General features: G+C 38.0%; 3 protein-coding genes across 3 annotated transcripts; 2 read left to right on the top strand and 1 right to left on the bottom strand.

Moving 5' to 3' along the window:
- Window positions 1-6482: 6482 nt before the first annotated feature.
- On the bottom strand, window positions 6483-8966 carry crygm2e (crystallin, gamma M2e). The gene is made up of 3 exons (XM_693000.7): window positions 7280-8966; window positions 6934-7176; window positions 6483-6831 (listed from the first exon to the last, which is right to left on the bottom strand). The coding sequence occupies exons 1-3, from the start codon at window positions 7286-7288 to the stop codon at window positions 6559-6561; spliced, it is 525 nt and encodes a 174-aa protein (XP_698092.2). The 5' UTR covers window positions 7289-8966; the 3' UTR covers window positions 6483-6558.
- Window positions 8967-11092: 2126 nt separating this feature from the next.
- On the top strand, window positions 11093-11933 carry crygm2a (crystallin, gamma M2a). The gene is given in 3 exon segments (NM_001018121.1): window positions 11093-11158; window positions 11270-11512; window positions 11602-11933. Coding segments are annotated over 3 exon segments (546 nt in total). The 5' UTR covers window positions 11093-11128; the 3' UTR covers window positions 11875-11933.
- A 6176-nt stretch (window positions 11934-18109) lies between these two features.
- On the top strand, window positions 18110-19049 carry crygm2b (crystallin, gamma M2b). Its single transcript, NM_001020783.1, is given in 3 exon segments — window positions 18110-18140; window positions 18349-18591; window positions 18737-19049. Coding segments are annotated over 3 exon segments (528 nt in total). The 5' UTR covers window positions 18110-18128; the 3' UTR covers window positions 19010-19049.
- The last annotated feature ends 5289 nt before the right edge of the window (window positions 19050-24338 follow it).

Raw genomic sequence — 24338 nt, 5'->3', positions numbered from 1 at the left:
CACATCTGTTAATATAAAAAAAAAGTTCTCCTGGGTGTCCTGAACCTTTAAACTATAGTGAAAAAATAGGGGATGAGGGGGCAGTAGGGTGAGGTGGAGTAAACAGTTCTGAGGCTGAACAAGAGCTACAATATGTACAGGATGTATACAATTAGATGTGTTTTGCATGAATTCCAAATTAAGTTTGCATATTAAGTGATTTTATTTTATAAGCCAGTCCAAGTGTGTGCATGTATGGGGTCAGTGCATGTGTGAGTTGAGGATGGTATTGGCTTTTGAGAAAAAGTGCCTCTCAAGTCTGGTTGTCCTCATTCTGATGCACCTGTAGGCACCTGCTCCTGAAGACAACAGGTCGAGACGTTCAGATGCCGGGTGAGAGCTGTCTGTCGGATGTTCTCAGCTCTGCTGAGGCAGCGGGAGGTGTAAATTTCCAGCAGGGAATGGAGAGGGCAGCCGATGATCTTTTGTGCAGCTTAGACTACCCTCTGGAGCCTCTCCCTGTCTGCCATGGTGCAGCTACCGTACCATATTGTGATGCAGTATGTCAGTAGCAGGCTGCGGTCAAGGTTGTGCTTCCTGAGGACTCTCAGGAAGTGAAGCTTGTTGATGATCGCCGTGGTCATGAGATGTCATTTGACATGATCATGCCAAGAAACCGGAAGGTGTGGACCCTCTCCACACACTCACCATTGATGTAGAGTGGGGCTAAGTCTGTGCTGTGCCTCGAGAATGGCGACAATGATCTCTTTTGTTTTTTTGGTGTTCAGAGCTAGGTTATTCTCCCAGCACTATGTTGCCAGCTTCAAGACCACTTCATTACCCCTCAAGATGAGTTCGACCACTGTGGTGTAATCAGCAAACTTCACAGTAGCCGCATTTCCACTAGTGCCAGTGCGACCCAGGGCTTAAATCAGGCCAGGCCGGGCCAATCGCCCGAGAGGTAGAGCAGTGAGGCCGAAATCATGTCACGTTTCCACTGTGGGGCTAGTAGCTCGCAGCGCGTCACGCAAACCCCGCCCCCTGACTATACCCTGAATCGAATGTCACTCAAACCGCCCACTTCAGCGAGAATCATGCAGATAAAGCACGTAATCAAGAAACTATTATAATTAGGACAACCAAAACAAACAAATGACACGTTACTGTACAGCAGTACAACGCATGTCTATACGCACATGCCTGTATGTTTTCATTCATCATATTAATTTACTCGATGACCGACTATTTGCATCGAAATCCAGTGGTCTTGCCACCAACGGAGGGACCCAGCGCAGGGAGCGCACACATCCATAATATAACACCACATATATAAAATTATCCGTTAATAACTTGATATAAAATGTATTTTATAACATCCTCTAGACAGAATCTGTCCAACATTCATCCCAAATGCTCCAGAGAGAACTGAAACATGATTATTTTTCCCTATAGGCTTTATGACACTTAATAGGTGATTCCCTTTATTTAAAGATGTTGCTTATATCTTAAGTAAAGGAAAGTGTTCAGTGTTTCAGCACATAAGAGCAGCACGTAATAAAATAAAGCCTATATTGCGTTGCGCTCAGCAGCTATGCACTAATAAAGCTCTTCATGTATTTAAAATTTCCTTTTTTAATTTTACCACGTCATATAAAAACACACACACTTGTTTGAGGACACAGAACACATTTTGAACTTGCAGTTTTCCCCGTCAAAAAAATGCTGCGCAGCTGCAGACAGAAAAAAAGGTTGCCTAGTTTCTGCGTTCACTCACCCCGAAAATGCTCTGTTTGCATGATTTGATTAATTTAATCGTATCCAAATACTTTATAAATAATATTTAAAACATTCTCCGGTGTTTATTTATTTATTTATTTAGAAAATATCTAAAATCTTTTTTTCAAAGAGGCTTTTGAAAAATGAAAGTTAATTATAAATTTGAAACAGTTTGATATAGTACCTAATTGTTATAGCTATAGCTTTTGTTAGTTTTATATTGGTTTATTTATTTAATGTGATTTTATTATAGGCCTATCTGATATTTGTAATTCTTTAAATTATTTCAATATAGGGCTATTTTATCTAGATATGACACTATTGTTTTGAGCCTACAAAAGTGGAGATGAAATTTGTAAAGTTTAATGTCTTACTGTTGTATTCATATAGTGTATTATCACCAAAATAAATTAAAACAAAAAAAATAAAAGAAAAAAGCTGCTCGCGGCATCAACAGAGCTATGAAGGGAGCGCTCTTTTCCTCGGTCTCACACACATACACACTTATTAAATTTGACGACACCTCTTGAAAACCTTTTCTGTCTGCAGTGTCTTTAATATGGTGTACAGATTATTATGCGTTATTGAAACATCAAAGACGCAGCAAAGAAAGATCATTTTATGCAACAGCCTTACATTTAAAAGAGAAACATAAGGGCGATCATATGCAAAAAAGACCCCAGCCTATAATTTGTTCCAGATGTTTTCTTTCCCTTATTTATTTATTTGTTTGTTTATGTGTTTGGCGCATGTACTCGTGTGCGATCGGAAAACTGCGCCTCTCCTTTCACTCCGCCCCGAAGCCTCGGCTGGCCCTCTTTGGCCCAAGGTATTCGGTGGGCTGAAAAAGGCCGGCCGCTGGCCCCAAGAAAGCCCCGCTTTGGCCCGATTAGGCCCCGGATGTGACAGTGGAAACGCCACTGGCCTTGGCTCGCCCTGGCTCGCTCGCTTTAGGCGAGATAGTGGAAACGCGGCTAATGAGGTTTCTGTCATGGGACAGACTACAGTCAAGGGTGTGTATAGACCATACAGGAAAGGGCTTAGCACACACCCCTGTGGAGAGCTGATGGTTATTGTATGGGTGGAGGACAGGTGGGGGCCAAATCTCACAGTTTGGGGCTGGTTTGGGGGGGGCAAGAATGTTTTCTGACGAGTATGTCGAGAATGATTGTATTGAAAGCTGAGCTGTAGTCCACAAAGAGCATCCGAGCATTGTTCTGCTACTGCTCCAGATGGCCCAGCACAGCATGGAGGGCTGTGGCAATGGCATCCTCTGTGGATCTGTTCGCACAATATGGGGTTGAGGTCCAGAGATAGATAGTCCTTGATGTGACAGAGAACCAGTCTCTCAATGCACTTCATTATTACCATAGTAAGGGCCACAGGACGATAACCATTCAGGCTAGTGATGGAAAACTTCTTTAGTACCGGGATGATTGTCCCAGACTTTAGACAGGAAGGGATGATTACTTGGGCTAAGGAGAGGTTGAAGACTGAGGTGAGGATGAGGGCGAGTTGAGGTGCACATGCCTTTAGCACCTTGCCAGGAACTCCATCTGGGCCAGCTGGGGTTTACTGCTAGGAGCACCCATCTGACATCTTGCTCTGTTACAGTGTGTGGAGTGGTGCAGGAGCAAGATAGGGTAGGAAGTCGGACGGGAGCAGATGAGTGGTGCTGTTGTTTTGTTTTTAAAGTGGGCAAAGAAGCTATTCAGCTTTTCCGCCAGTGGTGTACCCAGGTCTCCTTTTGTCACATCACAGCCTCTGCAGTTAGTGATGTCATGAATGCCGTTCCACACCTCTCGAGTGTTATTGCTGGATAGATGGAAAACTAGTCTCCTTTTTAGGTCTGTCTTGGCTTTTTTAATTACTTTTTCAAGTTGGCTCTGGCAGCTCTGTATAGAGCTAGACAGAGCCACTTAACTGGAAAATGAATTCATGTTTTTGCCAGTTTGTCATCAGCTTTTCTCTGTGATGATTTCTACTCTGCCTTATCTTACCTTGTCTTCTCTTGTCCTGCCCAGCCTTGCCAGTCCAGTAAAGATTTATTTTATTAATGTTTCCCTTTGGGTAGTTTTTGTTGATTTATTGTATTATTGATAAACCCATCTTTTGTTTCTGCATACTGAGTCCTCATCTCCTCCCAAACCACACCTGACACAAGCATTTAAAAACATTCTAAAGGAAAAAGGGAAAACACTGAAAACACTCCTCTCATTCCTGCTGAAAGCATGGAATCAAAAATGAACCTATAGAAATAGTGAGAAGCATGATCTAGGCAAGTGTAGAAAGAGAACATGGTTGTCTGTGTAAAAGACCAGTGCACTGCACTGCAGGGTCAGGTAATTATATACAATAGGGAACAAACTGTCTTTTTAACTGGAGCAGGTATAACAAGTTAACCAAGAGCAAAAATAGTGCTTTGGAGCCACAACAATCTGTTGGCAGTTGACAAACAGACACCATGGGCACTGTGTCTTCTAAAAATGTTCAATTAAATAAATTTTTTTTATAGCAACTCGCTACTATAAAAAACACTATGATGCTATTATTATTGCTATTATTATTATTATTATTATTATCATAACTATATTTATGTCATTATAATGTTATAAATATAAATGATAATGTACAATATCAATACCAAGAATTGTTTCCAGACAAGACCAACAAATTAACACTAATTTTAACATACATTTCAGGTCCTTTTCTACAAGGACAGGATCTTCCAGGGTTGTTCTTAAGAGTGCACTGTGACTGTGCTAATTTTTCCTACATGAGTTCCTGTAACTCTTGAAAAGTGGAGAGTGCAAGCTTGCTGAAGACCATCAGCCCAGCTACATGGGAAGTGGATATGTCTTCAGGAGGGGGAACTATAGGAATATGGTTGGGATAAGATTCATGAGCATGCGGCATATCATGCAATATTGATACTTATGTTCTAGCACAGTAGTTAATTCATTTCACAATAATATAAAAACTGTGACTCAATTCAGTGTCATTAGTGTTCATAATGATCAGAAAGATTACAGACATGAAACACCCAACACAGCAAAAATTGCAGACACCACTCTTCACCAGAAATTGTTAAGGCAGGTAAATTAGCCCAAAATTGCTGTTCTGATTTTTGGGGTAAAATATCTATTTAAAAAATATATTGCATCCATTGTATACATACAACATCAGCCCTCCACATTGTTCTTTAATAATAAAAAAATAGAAAAAAATAAAACTGGTCTGTGGTATACAAAAGTTTGAAGACCACTACATTATACTATAGCTGGGGTTTCCAACATTTTGTAAAGAGCTGTTTATGGTATGGGAACCACAGGTATAAACAACAGTAATAATCACAGTTTAAACATTGAAATAAATAATAGGAACTAAACATACTTTATAAATGTTATAATTATTTTTTATTGTAATGAATAAATTAAGTAGTAACAGAAACAAATACAAGGATGCCTGTTACATTTTAAGAGAGGGGTCCCTTACACAAGGCGGTTCACATTTTGGGTGGCATCTAAATGTTAAGTAAGTATATTTTACAGATAATATCATATTGCCAGCTAGACCAAACCATTTATTTTATGACACAAACTAATTAAAGGTCACTCTTTGTTATTTTTGACTAGCTTTTCAGTCCCAGTGTTTGACTATAATGACACCTACAGGCCAAATATGAAAAGAATATAGATGTTATTAATTTATTTTGTTTGCCAAACCATTCTCAATGTGTATATTTTCAACACTTGATAAATGTTTTAACTAAAAATAAAAATTACAGCTACATTATCAACATCAATAAAAAAAGTTATTGGTTCAAGTTAGCTAGCCATGTTAATCAAAGTAAAAAAGATTTGACTGGTTGCTTTATTTTTTATCTATTCTTTTACTATTACCTATATAAAACCAGTACTCTATTTATCTTAATTAAATTGATAATCTGTCTAATCTATGACCCTACTTAATCCCTTGAACCCCTTGAATATCTTATCACCCCATGTTTTTTTTAAACAACACATCCTTGAAAAACATTAACATTGTGGTTGTATGAAGCTGTATACATTTGCTGCAAGTTCTTTTTGCAACAATGACCCACTGCTTCTTATGTTGCAGGAGTGTTTTGAACAACTATGGTATGGTTTTAAGCCACACTGAGACTTGCATATCAGAAGACAACACTGACATGCAATGAATGCATGGTGGCGCTTGAAGACGTGAAACGCAGAGCGCAGACACGCTTGACAGTTCTGGAGGTAATTAATACTATGAAAACACTAATAGTGAAATGGTGTTTTATAATGACCAAAACAACATTTCAGTTGTTTTACAATGTGATCAACCTGCTAGTTTGTCCATTTACACACATTTTTATCATCACATGTTCTCTTAAAACAAAATCACTATTTTAATGCACATAATGGAATTTGTTTGGTAAAAGTGTTTCCATTGTGTGCATAAATTTTTTTATGCGCATTTTCAAAATATATGCGCATCCTGGCATTTTCATCAACCAATTTTTTTATGCGCATATCCAAAATGCGCATAAAATAATTTGATGGAAACAGTATGACAGCTGCAGGTCCAACTGATTCTTTGGACATTTTGTGGACTTTTTGGGGATTTTATTATTATTATTATTACAAATTCTTAGACCTATTTGGCCAAATGATCATTTTCAATTTTCTCCATGTAAATTTTTAAATAAAGAAAACAGCGTGCACTTTAAATTTAGGAATTGGTTCATCTGTACTTTATTGAAACATCACGTTCCTATGTAAAAAAAAAAAAAATCTATTTTTAAAAATAAGAATCATTGATACGTCTCATGCTCATGAATCTTGTGCCACCCATATTACTGAAGTTCCTGTACTCTCCAGGTCTGAAGTACATCATCTTGCCTCTGTAGCGGGCCTGCTCATACATGAGCCAGTGACCATCCATTACATGGCAGGATTGGCAGTGAGACATGCGGTAACGGTCCTGAATGTTGTCACAGTCATCCAACATCTCGTGCATCTGACCGCCAAAGTTCTCCCTCTCATAGATCCTCATTCTAAAGGATCCCCTGTGCTGCAAACATATAAACAGAAATGTAAAAAGTGTGCTAAGTATTTACAAGAGCATTTAGTAACCAGTTCTGCGGCTACTGCATTATGTATGTTATTTACTTACCATGGGGATCATTCGGCAGGATCTGATACAATCATTCATGCCAAACATAGCCATATAGTCAGCATAGTCACCCCTCCTGAAGAAATACTGATTGCCCATATAGTTGGGACGATCATACATCATCCAGCAGCCACTCTCTATTCTACAAGAGTGGCAACGGCTCATGTAAGAAGACATGTCTGCACAGTCACCCATACATTCATAAGAGCGACCCTGGAAGTTCCTGTCCTCATAGAAGATGATCTATTTTGGAACACAAGGAGAAACATTGAAACACACTGAATGCATTTTTGAATGAAAATAGCATTCTATAGATATATCATTGTTTTTCATTTCTAGTACTTACTCTGCCCATGATGATAATGATCGTCCTTTTGGAACACTTTTGTAATAGTGCACTGGCAATCTGCTCATGTTAACCCTTACATTTATACCTGCCCAAACCTAAAGAATATGTGCCTCCTATTGTGAAAAATCCTGACAAAGCAGCATGGTATAGAGGCCCATGGAAAGCTGAATTGCTTTCGTAATATGTTAATGAAACTCTATATGTTAATGAGTTTCTAGCTTGTAGGTTTAGAAGTCAAATCAATTTGAGTTTATGAGACTCAAATACAAAACATGACTATATGCTGTCAGCTTACTCATCCTCAGGACATCCAATTGACTTTTAAGAAGATTTTCATCTGAAGTCAATGGTAGCAATCACTTTAAGAAAGTCAAAGTTATATTTCAGGAAACACTAAACTAATACCTGTACAATACATTTAGAGTGTTTTTTACAGCCAAATTATTGATCTAAGCAAAGAAACTGTACATAAACATATTGCTCACTGTTTGTTTAATAAAAAAAAAACAGTGATACCACAAATATGGACATAAGATCATTGACCAGAAAGTTATGGTTGAACAGTTTGAAACATCTGTCAACAAATATCCAAGATTATCTGTTAACCCCAGGTATAATATGCACCATGTGATTACAGGTAACCCAGGATTCTGTTTATCCAGAGCTTAGAATGATCCAAAGTTAACAATTTTAAGTATGAAAACCCTCAATGGTACACTGATCTTCAACCTACAGTACAAAACGATGTGCTGATGATAATAGAGCTCTGGACGAATCTTTTAATAGATTTAATACATTTTGGAACATTATAGGAGTCCTAAATTGCTGCACTGTGCTATCAAACACATTGATTGCATTGTCTTTCACACCAAAGTCAAAGTTCAAAATCGCTCAATAATCCACTCTGTGGTTATTCTGCTCATGTACCCATATATTAGGGGTTGTCAAAATTAATTGTTTCTTCGGTGCACTGTGATGCAGACACGGACAATCCGGTATCGGTTCAGTAATAATCATAACCGGTTATTATGAACTGACGTTATTTGTCTCATTTGCACTGCCATTTGTCTCATTGCACGTCGCCATAGCTTACTTTGGCGAGGGAGGCGAACACAGAAACTGTGCACAATTTCACTGCGTGTGTGTTTTCTGCACAGTCTTTCACTGACACTTACTGCAGAAGCTTCTATTTCACTGCGATTGAGAGAATTAAAGTAAACTCAACTTCTCTCTCTCTCTCACTCTCACTGTGGCCCATTTGACCTGCTGGCATGACTTTTTCCTCTCCTCTTGACTTGTACAGCAATACTTCTGGATAGAGGTGTGCATTCCCGCAGCTTTACCGTGGGAGCTGTGGCACCCGACCAGATTTCTTGCGGCGCAGGAATAAATTTCCAAATACCGCGGGAGCGGTCGGTAACTCTGGTGTAATTTGAATGGGAGCGGGCGATCTAGCAATATTGCTCCCCAGTGAGCGAGTGTGTTTATGTGTGTGAATGAGAGAGCGCATGATGCTGTGTGTCACTGTCTAAGCCTGAGTGTGTCTATGTGTGTTTATACAGACAGCTTGTATAATTCTGGTGTAATTTAAATGGGAGCGGGCGATCTAACAATATCGCTACCGAGCAAGCGAGTGTTTATGTGCGTGAATAAAAGCGCATGATGCTGTGTGTCCTTGTCTATGTATGTCTGTGTGTGTCTATGTGTGTTTACACGGATGCTTTTTTTTTTTTTTAGTTTTCAGTCAAGTGCAAATTTTAGTTTCAGAATTTTCATTTCAGCGCATCTCTACAACATTGTTTTTGGAAAGCAACGTGATCGCATTTGAACATATGTGGATTTGTATGAAAACAAGTGTTCACAGCAAATTTCCCATAAAAATACAATTTTAACTTGACTGCACATATAAAAGTCATTTGTAAAGCTTCATCTGTAAGGGTTACAAGTAATAATGTTGTACATTTTCAGCTGCTTGCACAGATTGTTTTAATATATATATATATATATATATATATATATATATATATATATATATATATATATATATATATATATATATTAACTAATTTACTTACAAACTAAGTTAATAAGCCAGTGAACACACAATCATATAAATGATGAATAATGCGTTGTTCTGGTTCCATATATTTAGTGTGCAGCTTTATTCAAAATACGCAACGCAATTATAATTTTATTCAAAATAATAACGCAATTTACGCAGTTGCAGTTTTTTATCAATGTGTTCTTTGCATGTGTTCAACATGCAAAGAAATATGGATAACACCAAGGAAGCACTTTTTGAAGGCAAGTTTTAGTATAAAACAATTAATGTCGCATTACCAGGCTCTCCAGAGCTCCTCCACAGTTTCTTGCAATTTCGTATGTTTCATTTTTAACTTTTAACTTTTGTTTTAATGAAATTTGTTACCGCATGGCAAACGGAAAGGAAAACCTCTGCATTTCATGACTTGGTGGTCCTTTAAGATTAAAAATAAAAATAAAAAATGCTGCTTGAATGTTAGACTCTTAATAAGAGTATTATATTAATCATATTAAAATCTGAGTATTAATGTCCATGTAAATGAAGTGCCAGATGAAGTCGTGAGCTGTTAAATACAGTGCATTCCTCTGCCTTTCAGCATGCGACCTTCAATGTTTCAGTAAATTTGACAGGTTTCCCCATTAAATGTAACTTTTGTAAAGCGTCTGCTTTACGTTGATTTGTCAGAATCCTTGTGAAATACAGCCATACTTTAGAATGCCTAGTTTAAGCAAATTTGATGAACGCGATCATGCGTGTTGAATCTGAAGGGAGTCGCTCCGGAAGCCCTGTCCTGTGTGCGTTGTGTGTGTGTGAGTGTGTGTGTCTGTGTGTGTGCGCACGCATGCGCGCGTGTTTCTTAGCAACAAACCTGCCAAAAAATTGTTGTCCGTGGCCACTAAATCAAAAAAGTTATGAAATGCCTGTGTTTTTATTTCTGTAATAAATATGGCTGTCAAGATAGGATCTTGATGGTTTATTGTGGGTTTGTTGTTTACATAAAGAAATCTGTGTTACAAGTTAAACAAAAATTCTGATTAACATTTATATTTTGAATTTAAATAGTTTTTGTCTTGCATTTACATTAATTTTACATTTGAATAGCCAACATCACAAGTTTCAGCGATTAATCACAATTAATTGTCAAAAAAAGTGTGATTAATTAGTTGTTTTTTTAATCGATTGTATATATATATATATATATATATATATATATATATATATATATATATATATATATATATATATATATATATATATATAAATGAAAATGCAGGCATGAAACAGTTAAAACTAATTTAAATCATGTTTTAAAGGGTCATGTGTGTAATCATTTGTGATGGAACTTTGCAACTTTATATGTATATACACTAATTGTGATACACTTTACATACATCACTTTATATGTATGATATAAAAATAGAATATTATAACAGTTTTATTTTTAATTCTTAATATTAATAATAATTTGAAATTGTTTTTGACAAACACACTGTTCTGCATTTGTCAGTGTTAAAACTTTAAGCACAATAAAAGTAGTATTTTATTATGCATAATCTTTTTGAAGAAACGAATGAACATGGCATTGTGTAAACTGTACACCACCTGTAGGTTTAGTTATAATGGACCACAATAAATGCACTCTAAACGCTTCCATACTGATCTGCTGAATCAGGAGGTTGTCCTCAAATTTCAATAGCAAGCACATGGTTTTATTCAGTATGCCCGGGTATAAAAGTAAGGGACAAACCTGGCAAGGGAACAGAGCAGCGTAAACGGAAGCGTTTCAGATAATAATAATAAAAATGACAAGCACCAGCATGAACACCTGCAGGGTAAGTACTAAAATGAGAAACAAATAATTTTCTCTCTCTCTCCATCAATGCAGTATTTATTGACATGGATACTTCACTTACAAGTAACCTTGTTATGTTTAATCTTTCCAGGTCGTATTCTATGAGGACAGGAATTTCCAGGGTCGCTCTTATGAGTGCATGAGCGATGTGGCTGACATGTCTCCCTTCCTTAATCGCTGTCACTCTTGCAGAGTTGAGAGCGGCTGCTTTATGATGTATGACCGTCCCAACTACATGGGAAATCAGTATTTCTTCAGGAGGGGAGACTATGCTGATTACATGTCTATGTTTGGCATGAATGACTGTATCAGATCCTGCCGTATGATCCCCATGGTAAGAAAATATACTACACTTTCCACAGTGTTTAGTTACTAAATGCATTTACAACTAGTATATGTCTGTTAATGTTTACACATTTGTAGCATAGGGGAACCTTCAGAATGAGGATCTATGAGAGGGAGAACTTCGGTGGTCAGATGCACGAGATGATGGATGACTGTGACAACATCATGGACCGTTACCGCATGTCTCACTGCCAGTCCTGCCATGTGATGGAAGGCCACTGGCTTGTGTATGAGCAGCCCCAATACAGAGGCAGGATGATGTACATGAGGCCTGGAGAGTACAGGAGCCCCAGAGAAATGGGTGGCATGAGATTCCTAAGCATGAGGCGTATCAATGATTCCTTCTATTAAAAAGTTGATTGTATTTTGCAAGAAAATGTTCCTTTTGAAAATAAAGCACATTTAAACTACTCTCTTAGAATCTACTTATTTATCTTTTTTAGCATACTAAGATTAAATCTAGCAAAACAACATTGTGACATGCAATGTAAAAAATGTATGCTGCTTCAACTTAAAGTATGTGTTCATGCTGCCTTAAAATGTTGTTTACTTCACTTAAATACACACACAAAACACCAGGAGAACCTGCAAACTCCACACAGAAACAGCCAGAACCAGCTACCTTTTTACTCTGAGGCTAACCACTATGCCACCAGGCCAGCACTAATGTTTCCACTGACAGACAATGAATGAGCAGCATGAAATGCCATCAGTCTACAGAGATTTCCCAGTCTTTCTCTGTTGCAATGGGGATTTCACAATAATTCCCCCTGAAAAAACCAAAGCAAACACTAATAGATTACTATGGTATAAATACAGCGATACCAAATACAAAAGAGAGAGAGAGATTGACTTAGAATATCACTTACCTGATCTAAAATGACTTGTTCAGTTTTTCTCTATGGACATATTATGCAGCCTCTGTCACCATATTGTGGCAGAATGTCAATCATCAATTATTTTACTTTGCTCAAAAAGACTGGCTAATGTGCTGATCTTTGTGGATCCACAGTGTGTGGATATTTGACAAGAAAACATCATGTGGTCAAAAAGTTACCTCAAAATTACTGAATTTAAGGTTAACTTTTATATGAACCCTTTATATGAAATGACAGGTGATTAACTGGTGATGTTTTTTTTTTTACTTTTATAAATTAAAGTATGAAGAACACAAGAAATTTGAATGAAAAGTGTTTGGGTGTAAAAAAGTGTAAAAAAGTGCTTAATAGATTTTCTGTAAACAAAATGAAAAGTTAATAAAAATGTAATGAATTGCAATGAAATATAACAAGTTTAATTCTGATGTCTCTATTCATTTTCACAAAAGTAGCAGTGATCATTTTGGATTTATTTTGAGTTAATTTTTTTTATTTATCTTAATTTTCACACACTAGAAACTTAGATTCTCTATAAACTATTTATAACACAGAATAAACTGTGTAGCATACATAAAGCAGGTAAAGCACTCTCAAAATTAGGCTATTAAATCAGTGGTTCTCAAAGTGGGGGTCGGGACCCAGCGGGGGGTCATGATGAAGGGGAGCCGCTTGGGGATTTCCAAAAATAATTAATTTATAATTAAACATTTTATCTATAACCTACAGAAGAAAAAAAAATTGCATTTGGTTACATTAAAAAAAAAAACATGCAAATAAAAAGTCATCAGCTTTTCCATTTTTTTGCGACCCCTAGAGTGATTATGAAATAGTAAAGACACAGCAAATTTTCAGGCACCAGGTTAAACTTTCTGACATCTTTACGGCAATCATGTACATTAAACATAAATACAGGGCACAACTGAACATGGAGGATAGTCTCTGAGTGGCATTCTTCAAAATTAAATGATGAATTGACTTCCAATAGGCATATTGATATATATGTGTGCCGGCGTGTAAGGGTTATATATTTATAACCACCTCAGAGGTTATTGGGGGTCATGCCTCACTAGCATTGCAATTTGGGGGGCTGCGGGCTAAAAAGCTTGAGAACCCCTGCTGTAACTGACTATTTTGTGATTATATTTTAAGTATAAGACTATAAGTTTTTTGACTGGCTGGAAAACACGTAGGGCCCTATCATACACCCGGCGCAATGCGGTGCAAGGCACGACACTTTAGTTGTTTGCTAGTTTTGCTATTTTGCACCTAGCTGTTTAAATAGCAAATTAATTTAGGCTCATATGTTCACCTAGGTGTTCTGGTCTAAAAAAGAAGTGTGTTGAGGCGCATTGCTATTTTGAAGAACTATAATAGACTGTTCAATAGATTTGTGTGCCTCGCTTACACATTGCTTAATACACACAAGATGTACAGCAATATGCAAATATCTTTACAAATGAAAAAAGAATTAAAGGATTAAAATATTACAAAAAAAAATTTCGTTTATTCATAACAATTTTCTTTTGTATAATGTTATTATTAGTAGTAGGATTATTAAATAAATGCATATTCATATTTGTTTTATTAAAAACAAGCTTAGATTTGCCCTCCTTCCAGGTTTTAGACCATATGGGCCCCAGCATGTGTATTTGGATATGACTCAGTTTTTTGAGCACACTTCATTATAATTGTTCAATAATTAGTTTGTTGGAAATTAGAACTGAATTTAGAAATAGTTTTGAAACAAATCTTTGCGCTTAACAAATGAAGTTAATTATGTATAGGCTAATGGATGTCTGTGCATACAACATGTTTCCCTATCCATGAGAGTAAAAGTGAAAGTAAAGAATAAGGAGGCTCATCTCTCATTCTCGCGCTGTATAAGCTCTGTTTAACTGTTTTCTTGCTAGTGAAGGGTTTAGTTTTTCCACTTACAAAGTCCGTCATGTAAATAGCAAATGCGCTATGGCGTGACGCAACTGACTCTTAAAGGGAATGGGAGATGGTTTATTTTCAAAACACACCTATAACTCATTAAAAGAATACGCTCAACCCTGTTAGACCATGCGCCACGGCCTTAAAATAGCAAAAGTGGATTTGGACATGCCTATAATGACTTTATGCCCTGTGCTTTTCACTTTGCACATGGATGGTCAAAATAGAGCCCTTACTGATTATTTAGCACATTTTTTTAAAGATATCTAGCTTTTAACAGTGTTTTTTTATCAAACAAATATACTGACAAAAACAGCAACATTTTGGTATAAACCTTGGCTGCTGTTAAGCTAAACATTTCTGCCAATTTTGCTCCACATGCGCAAGCTCTGAATCTCCCAGTGCAATGCTTCCTCTCTGTCCTTCTGTTCTGTTCAGCAAGCACCAGGGCATTCAGGCAGCTGTACCACAGCAGATTTGTCAGTAAATGATTACAGCAATACACAATAGTGCTGTGTGCCTGTTGCTTACTAAGGCTATTATAACTGTAGTTTGTCAGTCATGCACATTGTTTACTCAGACGCTGTATGAAGCAAAAAGTAATAGCCCCAACCACGATATACAGCACATAATATATAGTTGATTTTATCACACGAAACAATTATGAATGATAATTAAAAAATTCAAGTGGGTGATTACTAGTTTTATGGTTCGGTGGTTTGTAGGTTTCTATGTGACTATCAACCATTTTCTCAGAGGATGACAAGCTGACAAAACATTGCTGCAGCTTTGATACAAGTTTTATTTATGAATCAGCACTAATATTTATGGCTATAATGAAATGTGGAAATATATGGAAATAAATTGCGCAAATTCTTAAAAAGACAAACTGTACAGTATGAACAGCCCCTAAAAGGCCTCAGTCATTTGCTATCTCCAGCATTTGAATTTCTAGCAAAGACAAGGTGGATTCACCTGATTTGTTGACAAATGGGTTACGGATCCATTCCTTTGCAGTCCGTGGGTCCGTGGAAAACTTTCCAAAGACTTCTGTTTCTTACTCATTTGGCTGCTTGTGGGTTAAATTTGGGTGCTCAGGTGACCGAGATGTATACAGTACAAGAGAATACAGTCATTCATTCATTCAATTTCTTGTCGGCTTAGTCCCTTTATTAATCCAGGGTTGCCACAGAGGAATGAACCGCCTTATCCAGCAAGTTTTTACGCAGCGGATGCCCTTCCAGCCGCAACCCATCTCTGGGAAACATCCACACACACATTCACACACACACTCATACACTATAGACAATTTAGTCAACCCAATTCACCTGTACCGCATGTCTTTGGACTGTGGGGGAAACCGGAGCACCCGGAGGAAACCCACACGAAGGAGGGGAGAACATGCAAACTCCACACAGAAACGCCAACTGAGCCAAGGTTCGAACCAGCACCACCTACTGCACCACTGCCTCGCCCCGAGAATACAGTCATTTTTTTTTAAATAAAAGATTGTTCAGACACGCATAATAAATAAAATGGAAACAATTAATGATTTTTTTGTACAGCCCGGTAACAATTCATCCACAGTACAGTACCGGTCTGTATGTAACGTTCAAAAATAAGAGTCTAAGAGGATCCAGATGCAAGTGATGAAGTTTATTTGACAATGTCAAAATAAACCAACAATGATAGTGGCAGGCTAGGAGGACGATGAACACAGGGCAGGAACAGACAGGAAAACAGGGTCCAGGTAAATCTCCTCAGGGGCCTGAGCACAGACAACACACATATGAATAGGTGTAACGAACTGACAAAGAAACATAGAAAAGTCACCCTGATATAAGCCTAATAATGAGCCTCAGCTGGCGTGTAATCAGCCCAGCTGAGTGTCGTCATATGACGTGAGCATAACAAATACACATGGACAACCAAAACAAAACAAACCCACGTGATCAAACATACACTCCGGAAAAGCGCACAAACCTGCAACCGTAACACTGTGGCTTGGTGGTTGAGGACCACTTGTATAAGACTCATGTTTTGATTACTAAAATGTAATCCCTTTAAAATAATCATTAATTAAAATAAAGCTCATTAAGTAATTTTTATAGAACATTGAAAAAAAAGACTTTAGTCATTTGTAAAAAGTCATTAGTATTTAAAATATGACTGAATAGAACACGAATGGTTAGGTGACAGGTATTGTACTATACTATAAAGAATATTGGCCAATATGCCAATATTAGTATTTTTATTCTCTGATGATCAGTATTGGCCCCCCAAAAAAGGTATCATTGGGCTCTAGCGTGCATTTGTATATGCAATGTGCCTCTGTGTTCTATACTCATCTGATTTTAGCCTGAAGTTCATCTGTATTTCAAAAGTCCCAATTTGAAGTTGGCAAAAACACATTCTTTGCATAAATAAATGCAATTCTTGTCAAGAAATAAAACTGACCAAAGCAGCAGTTGTGAATCGGGTGGCTATAATTGCATTAACTTTTTTAGATATTTAACATTGCTAAGCTGAAAAATAACTATTGTGTTAAAAGCACAAGTGCATAATTGTTTACCATAAGATTAACGGTGATCTAGCCTTGGCAGATTGCTGGAGAACTACACATCTGTCAATTATCCAAACTACATATCCCATCAAGCACCTCACACAAACACCAGTTTCAGATCATCACCCCTGAGAACACTTACACAACTGAGGCTAGTTAAGACTGATCACTTGGACTATATATACACAACAAACACACACACACACGCACACATCCGTTGCTGAATGTTGTTAGCTGTGAGTGAGCAATATTAAGTGTTATCCTTGCCCTGTCTAGCCATGTTTTGACACTTGTTTCTTTTTTGTTCATGTTGTTTTGCCATTGTTCTGACTATATGACGTTGAATATGACTTTGAATATGATTTCCTGCATATTTTTATCTGTCCCTGTTTTGACCTTACCTGTACCACCATTCTCAAAACAAAACTCCAATTCAATCCTCACCTCTGTTGCCACCCAATTCATTACAGTAAGTATAGCAGATTGTCACTCTCAAACTGTTCCCCAATTGTAATATGCCATGCCGTTCCTACAACATTGTGAACAAGTGAATTGCTACAAAGTTCTTAACGAACAAGATACCACACACCATACAATTTTCAAAAGTACAAACTTTAAACTGATCTACCATTCAAATAGTGAAAAATATATTATTTAAAATAAATTTCAAATAAAAAAAACTAAAAAATCTGTTGTGAACATTATTTTAAATATCACTCTCTAACACAAACAAGCAAATAAAAACTAAAATTCAAACATGAAATGCAAAGGATCCTTTCATTAAACTAACTCTAATCAAAGTGTTAGCATCAGCCCAATGTGAAAATGTAGTGTACTACTTAATTCAGTGAAATATTTTAAAATGCCAACAGAGATTATTGTCGTTTACAGACTCAATCAGTTAAATAAAATTAATAGTCAAGATTAGCCCTATGTACACAAGCATATTTAGTATGAGCTGTGTTTTGGCTATTTTTGCTTTGTATTTTTGCCTTCTTGTTGTCAGAATTGCTTAACAAGCAGAAATTTCTAATATTCTCCACCACAAGCCTTAAAATAATAACCCTATTCTGTTCTGTAGTGGCAAATTGTACCACTCACTACACCATGCAGCTGACTAAGGACTTTTTAAACAATAGGAATACAAATTCTTTGGTAGACCATATGGTATAAATAAGGCAGCAGGCTGTTGTTACAGTAGCAAGTTTGTAATAATCACAACTCCAGCCATGCACGGAAAGGTAAGATAAAAAAAAAACAAATGCTCAATTTATCTACAATGTGATTTGTTCACCTTGCAGACTGATAATGACATTTCAGGTCTAAGTGCAATTTGTGTGCAACAAATCAATTTTAAAGAGTCATCTGGTATTTTGGGGGGTGATAAATATTGAATATAGAACTATTAAACAGTAATTCACTCAATGCTGATTGTTTTGCTTGTCCCAGGTCATCTTCTACGAGGACAGGAACTTTCAGGGTCGCTCTTATGAGTGCATGAGCGACTGTGCTGACATGTCCTCCTACTTGAGCCGTTGTCACTCTTGCAGAATAGAGAGCGGCTGCTTCATGATGTACGACCGACCCAACTACATGGGAAATCAGTATTTCTTTAGAAAAGGAGATTATGCTGATTACATGTCAATGTTTGGAATGAATGATTGCATCAGATCTTGCCGAATCATCCCTATGGTGAGTTTCCTGAACATTTCATATGTGTAAAATCCTTAACAAAATGTTTTAAGTCCTTGTGCCAAAAAGTTATTTTTGATACTTTTAAAATTGATATTGGTAAAAAGTATGAAAAATAAGTGACCTGTTGACAACTTAACTACAGCACAGGGGATCCTACAGAATCAAGATCTACGAGAGAGAAAACTTTGGAGGTCAGATGTACGAGCTCATGGATGACTGTGACAACATCATGGACCGTTACCGCATGTCTCACTGCCAGTCCTGCCATGTGATGGATGGCCACTGGCTCATGTATGAGCAGCCCCAATACAGAGGGAGGATGATGTACTTGAGGCCTGGAGAGTACAGGAGCTTCAGAGAAATGGGTGGCACGAGATTCATGAGCATGAGGCGTATCATAGACTCTATGTACTAAGATTCAAAATTTTCAATAAAATGACTTCTAATCAACACTATGCAGTGTGTTTTGAACAATTTTTTAATGTCTGTTTTAATAAAACATTTCATAAATGGTCATAAACGGAAACATTGTTTTTTAAAACACATATAGCACCAAAGGCCTCCTCCTGGTGGGACATGCCTGGAACACCTCCCTAGGTAGGCATTCAGATGGCATCCGAAACAGATGCCCAAGCCACCACAGCTGACTTCTCTCAATGTGGAGGAGCAGCAGCTCTACTCCGAGCTCCCCCCGTGTTACAAGGCTCCTCACCCTATCTATAAGGGTGTGCCCTGCCACCCTGCGAAGAATGCTAATTTTGGACACTTTTATCCAAGATCTGGTGCTTTCGGTCATGACCCAAAGCTCAAGACCATAGGTGAGAGTATAGTAACGTAGATTGACCAATAAATTGAGAGCTTTGCCTTTCAGCTCAGCTCCTTCTTAACCACAACAGACCGGTACATCAACCGCAATTCTGCTGCACCAATCTGCCTGTCAATCTCACGTTCCATCCTACCCTCACTCGTATTAACACGACGGCAAAAAGAGGAAAAAGAGAGAGAGCTGACAGCAACAAGTCCAGTAAGGCGTGAAATAAACCCTCTGTAACGCCACACAATTAATTAACAGCTGTGTGTGTATTTGACTGTTCAGGTGAAAAGAGAACTGATCACATATGCTGTCTGAAGGCTTATTTATAATTTTCCCTGGCTCTAAAGGCCAAATCACAGCTAAATGAAAATATTACACAAACAGAAAGAGAGCTTTTAATTTGTGAGTTTATTCAGTGTGATTCTGCCAATAGTAGCCATATCAATAACTAATTGTGAATTAATGTTAAAAAAAATTTCAACAATGAGCTTGATTGCTCTAGCTAGGAGGCGTGGCCGAGAGCTGTGGGAACGGAGTGAGGCCACCGCATAAGTGGATACACCTGCAGTGCGCACCTGCTTCGGATCCCACGGAAGGAGCTCTAGACGATAAAAGGAGGAACGATGTTAGAGGAAGCCGAGAGAGGACCGGGCCCGGACATATTTTACTTTTGCTTTAAGTTTGACGGCAGTCTCTGTGAGGAGTTGCCGTCCGTTTGTTTTGGTTGAGAAGACAGTCTCCGTGAGGAGCTTGCGTCACTGTTATTAATAAATAATTTAAACCTGCGTCGGTTCTCCGCTTCCTTCTTCCCGCGGCCAAAGGGCCGGGAACTTCATTACAGTGGTGCCGAAGCCCGGGAGAAGGAGGGACGCGTTGTCCAGATGCCCTCGCCGATGAGAGAGGGGGCGAGTGTTCGGGAGTTAACCCGAGTGGAGGAGAAACCCGTTCATCTGCCCAGAGTGCCGGGGCGGCCTGAGGCTGGCAAGGAAAGGATCTGCCTGCTGCCGTCTCCCAGCATGGGGAGGAGCAGGGGACGCGGGGCTCATCACCGGAGGGGAAAGTGCTGAAGGGAGCCATCCCACAGAACCCGGGGGAGTCGCCGCGATCCGCCATGATGCCATATCCTGCATCCGTCCACCGAAGCGGGAGCGGAGCAGGAGACCAGAGATGCCGCCAGCCAGCCAGGAGAACCGCCGCCGGATGCCAGAAGACGGACGGGTGCATAGATTCCTCCACAGGGCTCCCAGCACGTCGTCGCATCTCTCAGCTGGTGGAGGACCGAGTTGTAGCGTGTCTGGAGAACCGAACCCCAATTTTTTTTCTTTTTCCTCTCTCCCCTTTCTCGGTCTACACTGTCTTTCCTCCTTTTTTTCCATCTCCTTTTCTCTCGGCCCGTCTCATAGGTCTCGCGGGTGCAGTGGCGCCAAACCCCCCCATGTTATAAATAAATATTTTAAAAACTGCGTCGGTTCTCCGCCTCCTTCTTCCCGGCGGCCAAAGGGCCGTGAACTTCATTACAATAGCCTTTAATTAGGCAGAATGTTACAATGGGTGGCATAATTTGGTCTCAAAATGACATAAATACAGTTTTTGGCAATACATTTTTCATTTTATTATGAAACTAAATTATAAACTAAACATGCCAGAAAAAGTGTGCTCTGATTTAAAGTGAGAGTACCAAATAAAAAGCAACTCAGTTTTACTTGTATAAGAATTTGGTGAACAAGGAATGATGGAAGGAATGATACTTCCAGTAATAGTATATAAGACTATAATGAGTATACGTAAAATAGAATTTACAGTAATAAACAATCTGAAAAGATGTTGTAAAGTCAGTCATTTTTGGTCACAACCCTGGTGGGTCAGGAGGCTTTGGGTCAAAAGCCACAGGCATCTCAGACAACTCAATGGCAATGCAGATTCAGAGTGCAGGGATAAAAAGATGTTGAGGATCCAAATGCAGCATAATTGTGATTTATTGAAGAGTCCAGAAACATAAAAGAAATCAAATGCTAAGGAAAAGCAAAAAACAATCAGATATAGCGTGTGACTAACAACTAAAGGCAAGATATAAAGTATATATACAAAGTATATACAAAGTATATATATTGATGCAGACAATAAAATAACAAACAAATTAGAAAACAAGGCGGTGGAGAAAATAAACAACCATTGCAACTAACAAGGGTAACTAAGGAAACAGAGGAAAGCTAAAGTGACAGGGATTGACATAAATAAACACAAAGGCAAAACAGAAATAATCACTAAAACAAGACAGAGACTATAACACTAGGGCTGCGCCAGACTATAAATTGTCATAGTCAACCAGTAGTTGTTCATTAAAGCCACTAGTCTACTTAACGGCCATTTATTTCTACGAAAGCAAACACATAGAAATGGCTTGAGTTTAAGGGCTGATACAGAATGCTGTACAGAAACGTTGTACAGAAGTATTACATTAATAAGAGTTAATATTCATATTAAGATATTAATCACCTGTATGCATAAATAATACGATTATAGATTATTATGAATGTGTAGGGGGAAATGGCATGGAGCTTTGCTGAATATTTATAATTTGTCAATAAAAAAAAACTGCAAAGAAGATTTTTGGTTCCAGCTCTCCAGAGTGAAAAGGAGGGCTCTAAAAATTAGTTTGTTCCCCTTACACCCAGACCACTCTCTCTTTGCACACTTGCCATTTGATTGATGCTACGTTGCGCACCACAACAACCTGGCAAAAATTGTTTATTTACTCCAGACCTTTAAATACCACATATGCATAATGAAGTCTGTTTATGGAAGGAGGGGTTACTAATACTGTTGGTTTTAATTTATGTTCTTATACTTACATCTGCAATATGTTGTAGTTTTTGTATTAGAAATCCTATCACCAAGACAAATTCGTTGTGTTTGCAAGGTGACTGGACAATAAATTTGAATCTGATTTGGTTTCTTATGTTGATTGGGGAGAACGAATGTGAGCTCACTCTATTGCTTAGTAAACCTGTCAAACGAAAAGGTCAAACATTTGTTCTTGACATTCATTTTTTTTCCTATTACTTAGCTAATTTCCACATTTAAAATGCTATTTTGATTCAGTTTCAATGGGGCATATGCACAGCCAGTGTTTTCAGCCACAGATAAAGTTAATGTGAATATTTTCAGTTTCATAGGGTTTATTATACAACATTATTGTTATAACAGTATGTAATTAAACTTAAATACATGTACGTAGGCTTAAGCATTTATTCATTCACGGATAAAACAAGATAAAAGAGATATAAAATTTCTTCAGGAGCAGCAGGAAAATGCAGAAACTCTACTGAAATTTGAAAATACCGTGGTAAAAGAAATTTCTATATTTTAAAGACATGGAACAAAATAATGGAATTTTTAAAGAAATCTGATTTTTTAAAGAAATGCAGACTTAAATACTGCGATTTTGTAATGACATGACCAAAAATGCTTGAGCTGAGCAACTGAAAAATTTAAATCCTTGTGCATATACTTCATTATTCTTACAGCCCTGCTGTTTATGCAGAGGTTGATAATAATTCCTACATGTGATTTCAAATCCGTCAGACCCACAAAATCTACATCTCTGTTGGTCCCTTTTGTCAAGTTTAATTATAATTTAGCCTGTGTTTCATCCACAAAACATAAATCTGGAGCAGTTAGGGAAAGATAGCTGTCAGGGTTCTGCCACTTTGGTCTTGTAAATTCTTGTTTTGGTGGCAGAGCTCTGACACTACTCATGTCTAGTCCTGTTTCTGTCTCTGTGTGCGCGCGCGCCGTGGTGTGTGTACGCAGAGTGTGCGCGCTGCCGCTTGATGTGGCTGCGCACGCTCTGCGTCCCTCAGACGCGCGTCCTCTTGTACTAGTGTTTGTGTTTGTTCTGTCAGCATCGCGCTGCTTTATTCTCGGCGCCTCCTTCTAGTTGGTTTCAGTTTTGGTTGTCGCTGAGATGAAGCATGCGCGTTGCTTATGTGTGAGCGCACGGTAAGGTGTTTATCTATCATGTGATCGTGTCTTGCGTCTTTTGTCAAAGCTCGTGGCTCGATGTTTACATTGTGGTCACGTGCTTTTGTCGTGTGTTTCAGTGTTGTGCTGGTCTTGTCATGAACATGCGGTTAATGAGTTCTCTCATTGGCTGCATGTTCTTGTACTGTTTTTTTGTGAGCGCATGGCTTGTGTCGTCTCTCTGTCATGAGCTCTCCCGTCTATTGTCTAGTCCCACCCACCTTGTTAACCCATTATTAGTTAATTATGTTCATCTGTTTTTGTGTTAATTTCCTATAGTTTATAAACCCCTTATGTCTGCTGTCCTGTGCGAGTTCCTCATCACATGTTGTCTATCTTTACCTGTCCTGCTGTGTCCAGCCTTGCCCTGTCGTGCCTGCCCAGTCAAGTTTGTTTGTTTATTTGTTTTACTAGTGTTTTCCCCCTCGGGGTAGTTTATTTTGCATTTTATTTTATTTTTATTATTTAATAAATTCCCATTCCCCTGCATTGAGTCCTCGCTCCTTTTTCCCTTTACCGGAACGTGACAGATAGCTTACTTGATATTAGCACAAACCTTTTTACCATTTCAATTAAAATTAATTAATATAATAAAATAAATATAATATATTAATTAATAATTTATTATTTACTTACAATCCATTCAGTTTGTTCAAATATTTTTTGACAACTGAAGTATGATTATTTGGTAAATATTTATGTCAGAGTACATCTCACTGTGTAACTATTAGAGACATAAGCCAAGGGAGCCAGAGCCATAAATAGAGAAGGAGAATGAGAACAGAACTCATTAACATTCACAACCCTTCCAAATCATTCATTCATTCATTTTCTTTTCAGCTTAGTCCCTTTATTAATATGAGGTTACCACAGCGGAATGAACCACCAACTTATCCAGCACGTTTTT

Source organism: Danio rerio, chromosome 9 (assembly GCF_049306965.1).
Source record: "Danio rerio strain Tuebingen ecotype United States chromosome 9, GRCz12tu, whole genome shotgun sequence".
Classification (NCBI taxonomy): Eukaryota; Metazoa; Chordata; class Actinopteri; order Cypriniformes; family Danionidae; genus Danio; species Danio rerio.
Note: the sequence above shows the minus strand (reverse complement) of the source record. Positions and strands in the feature narration are given on the sequence as shown.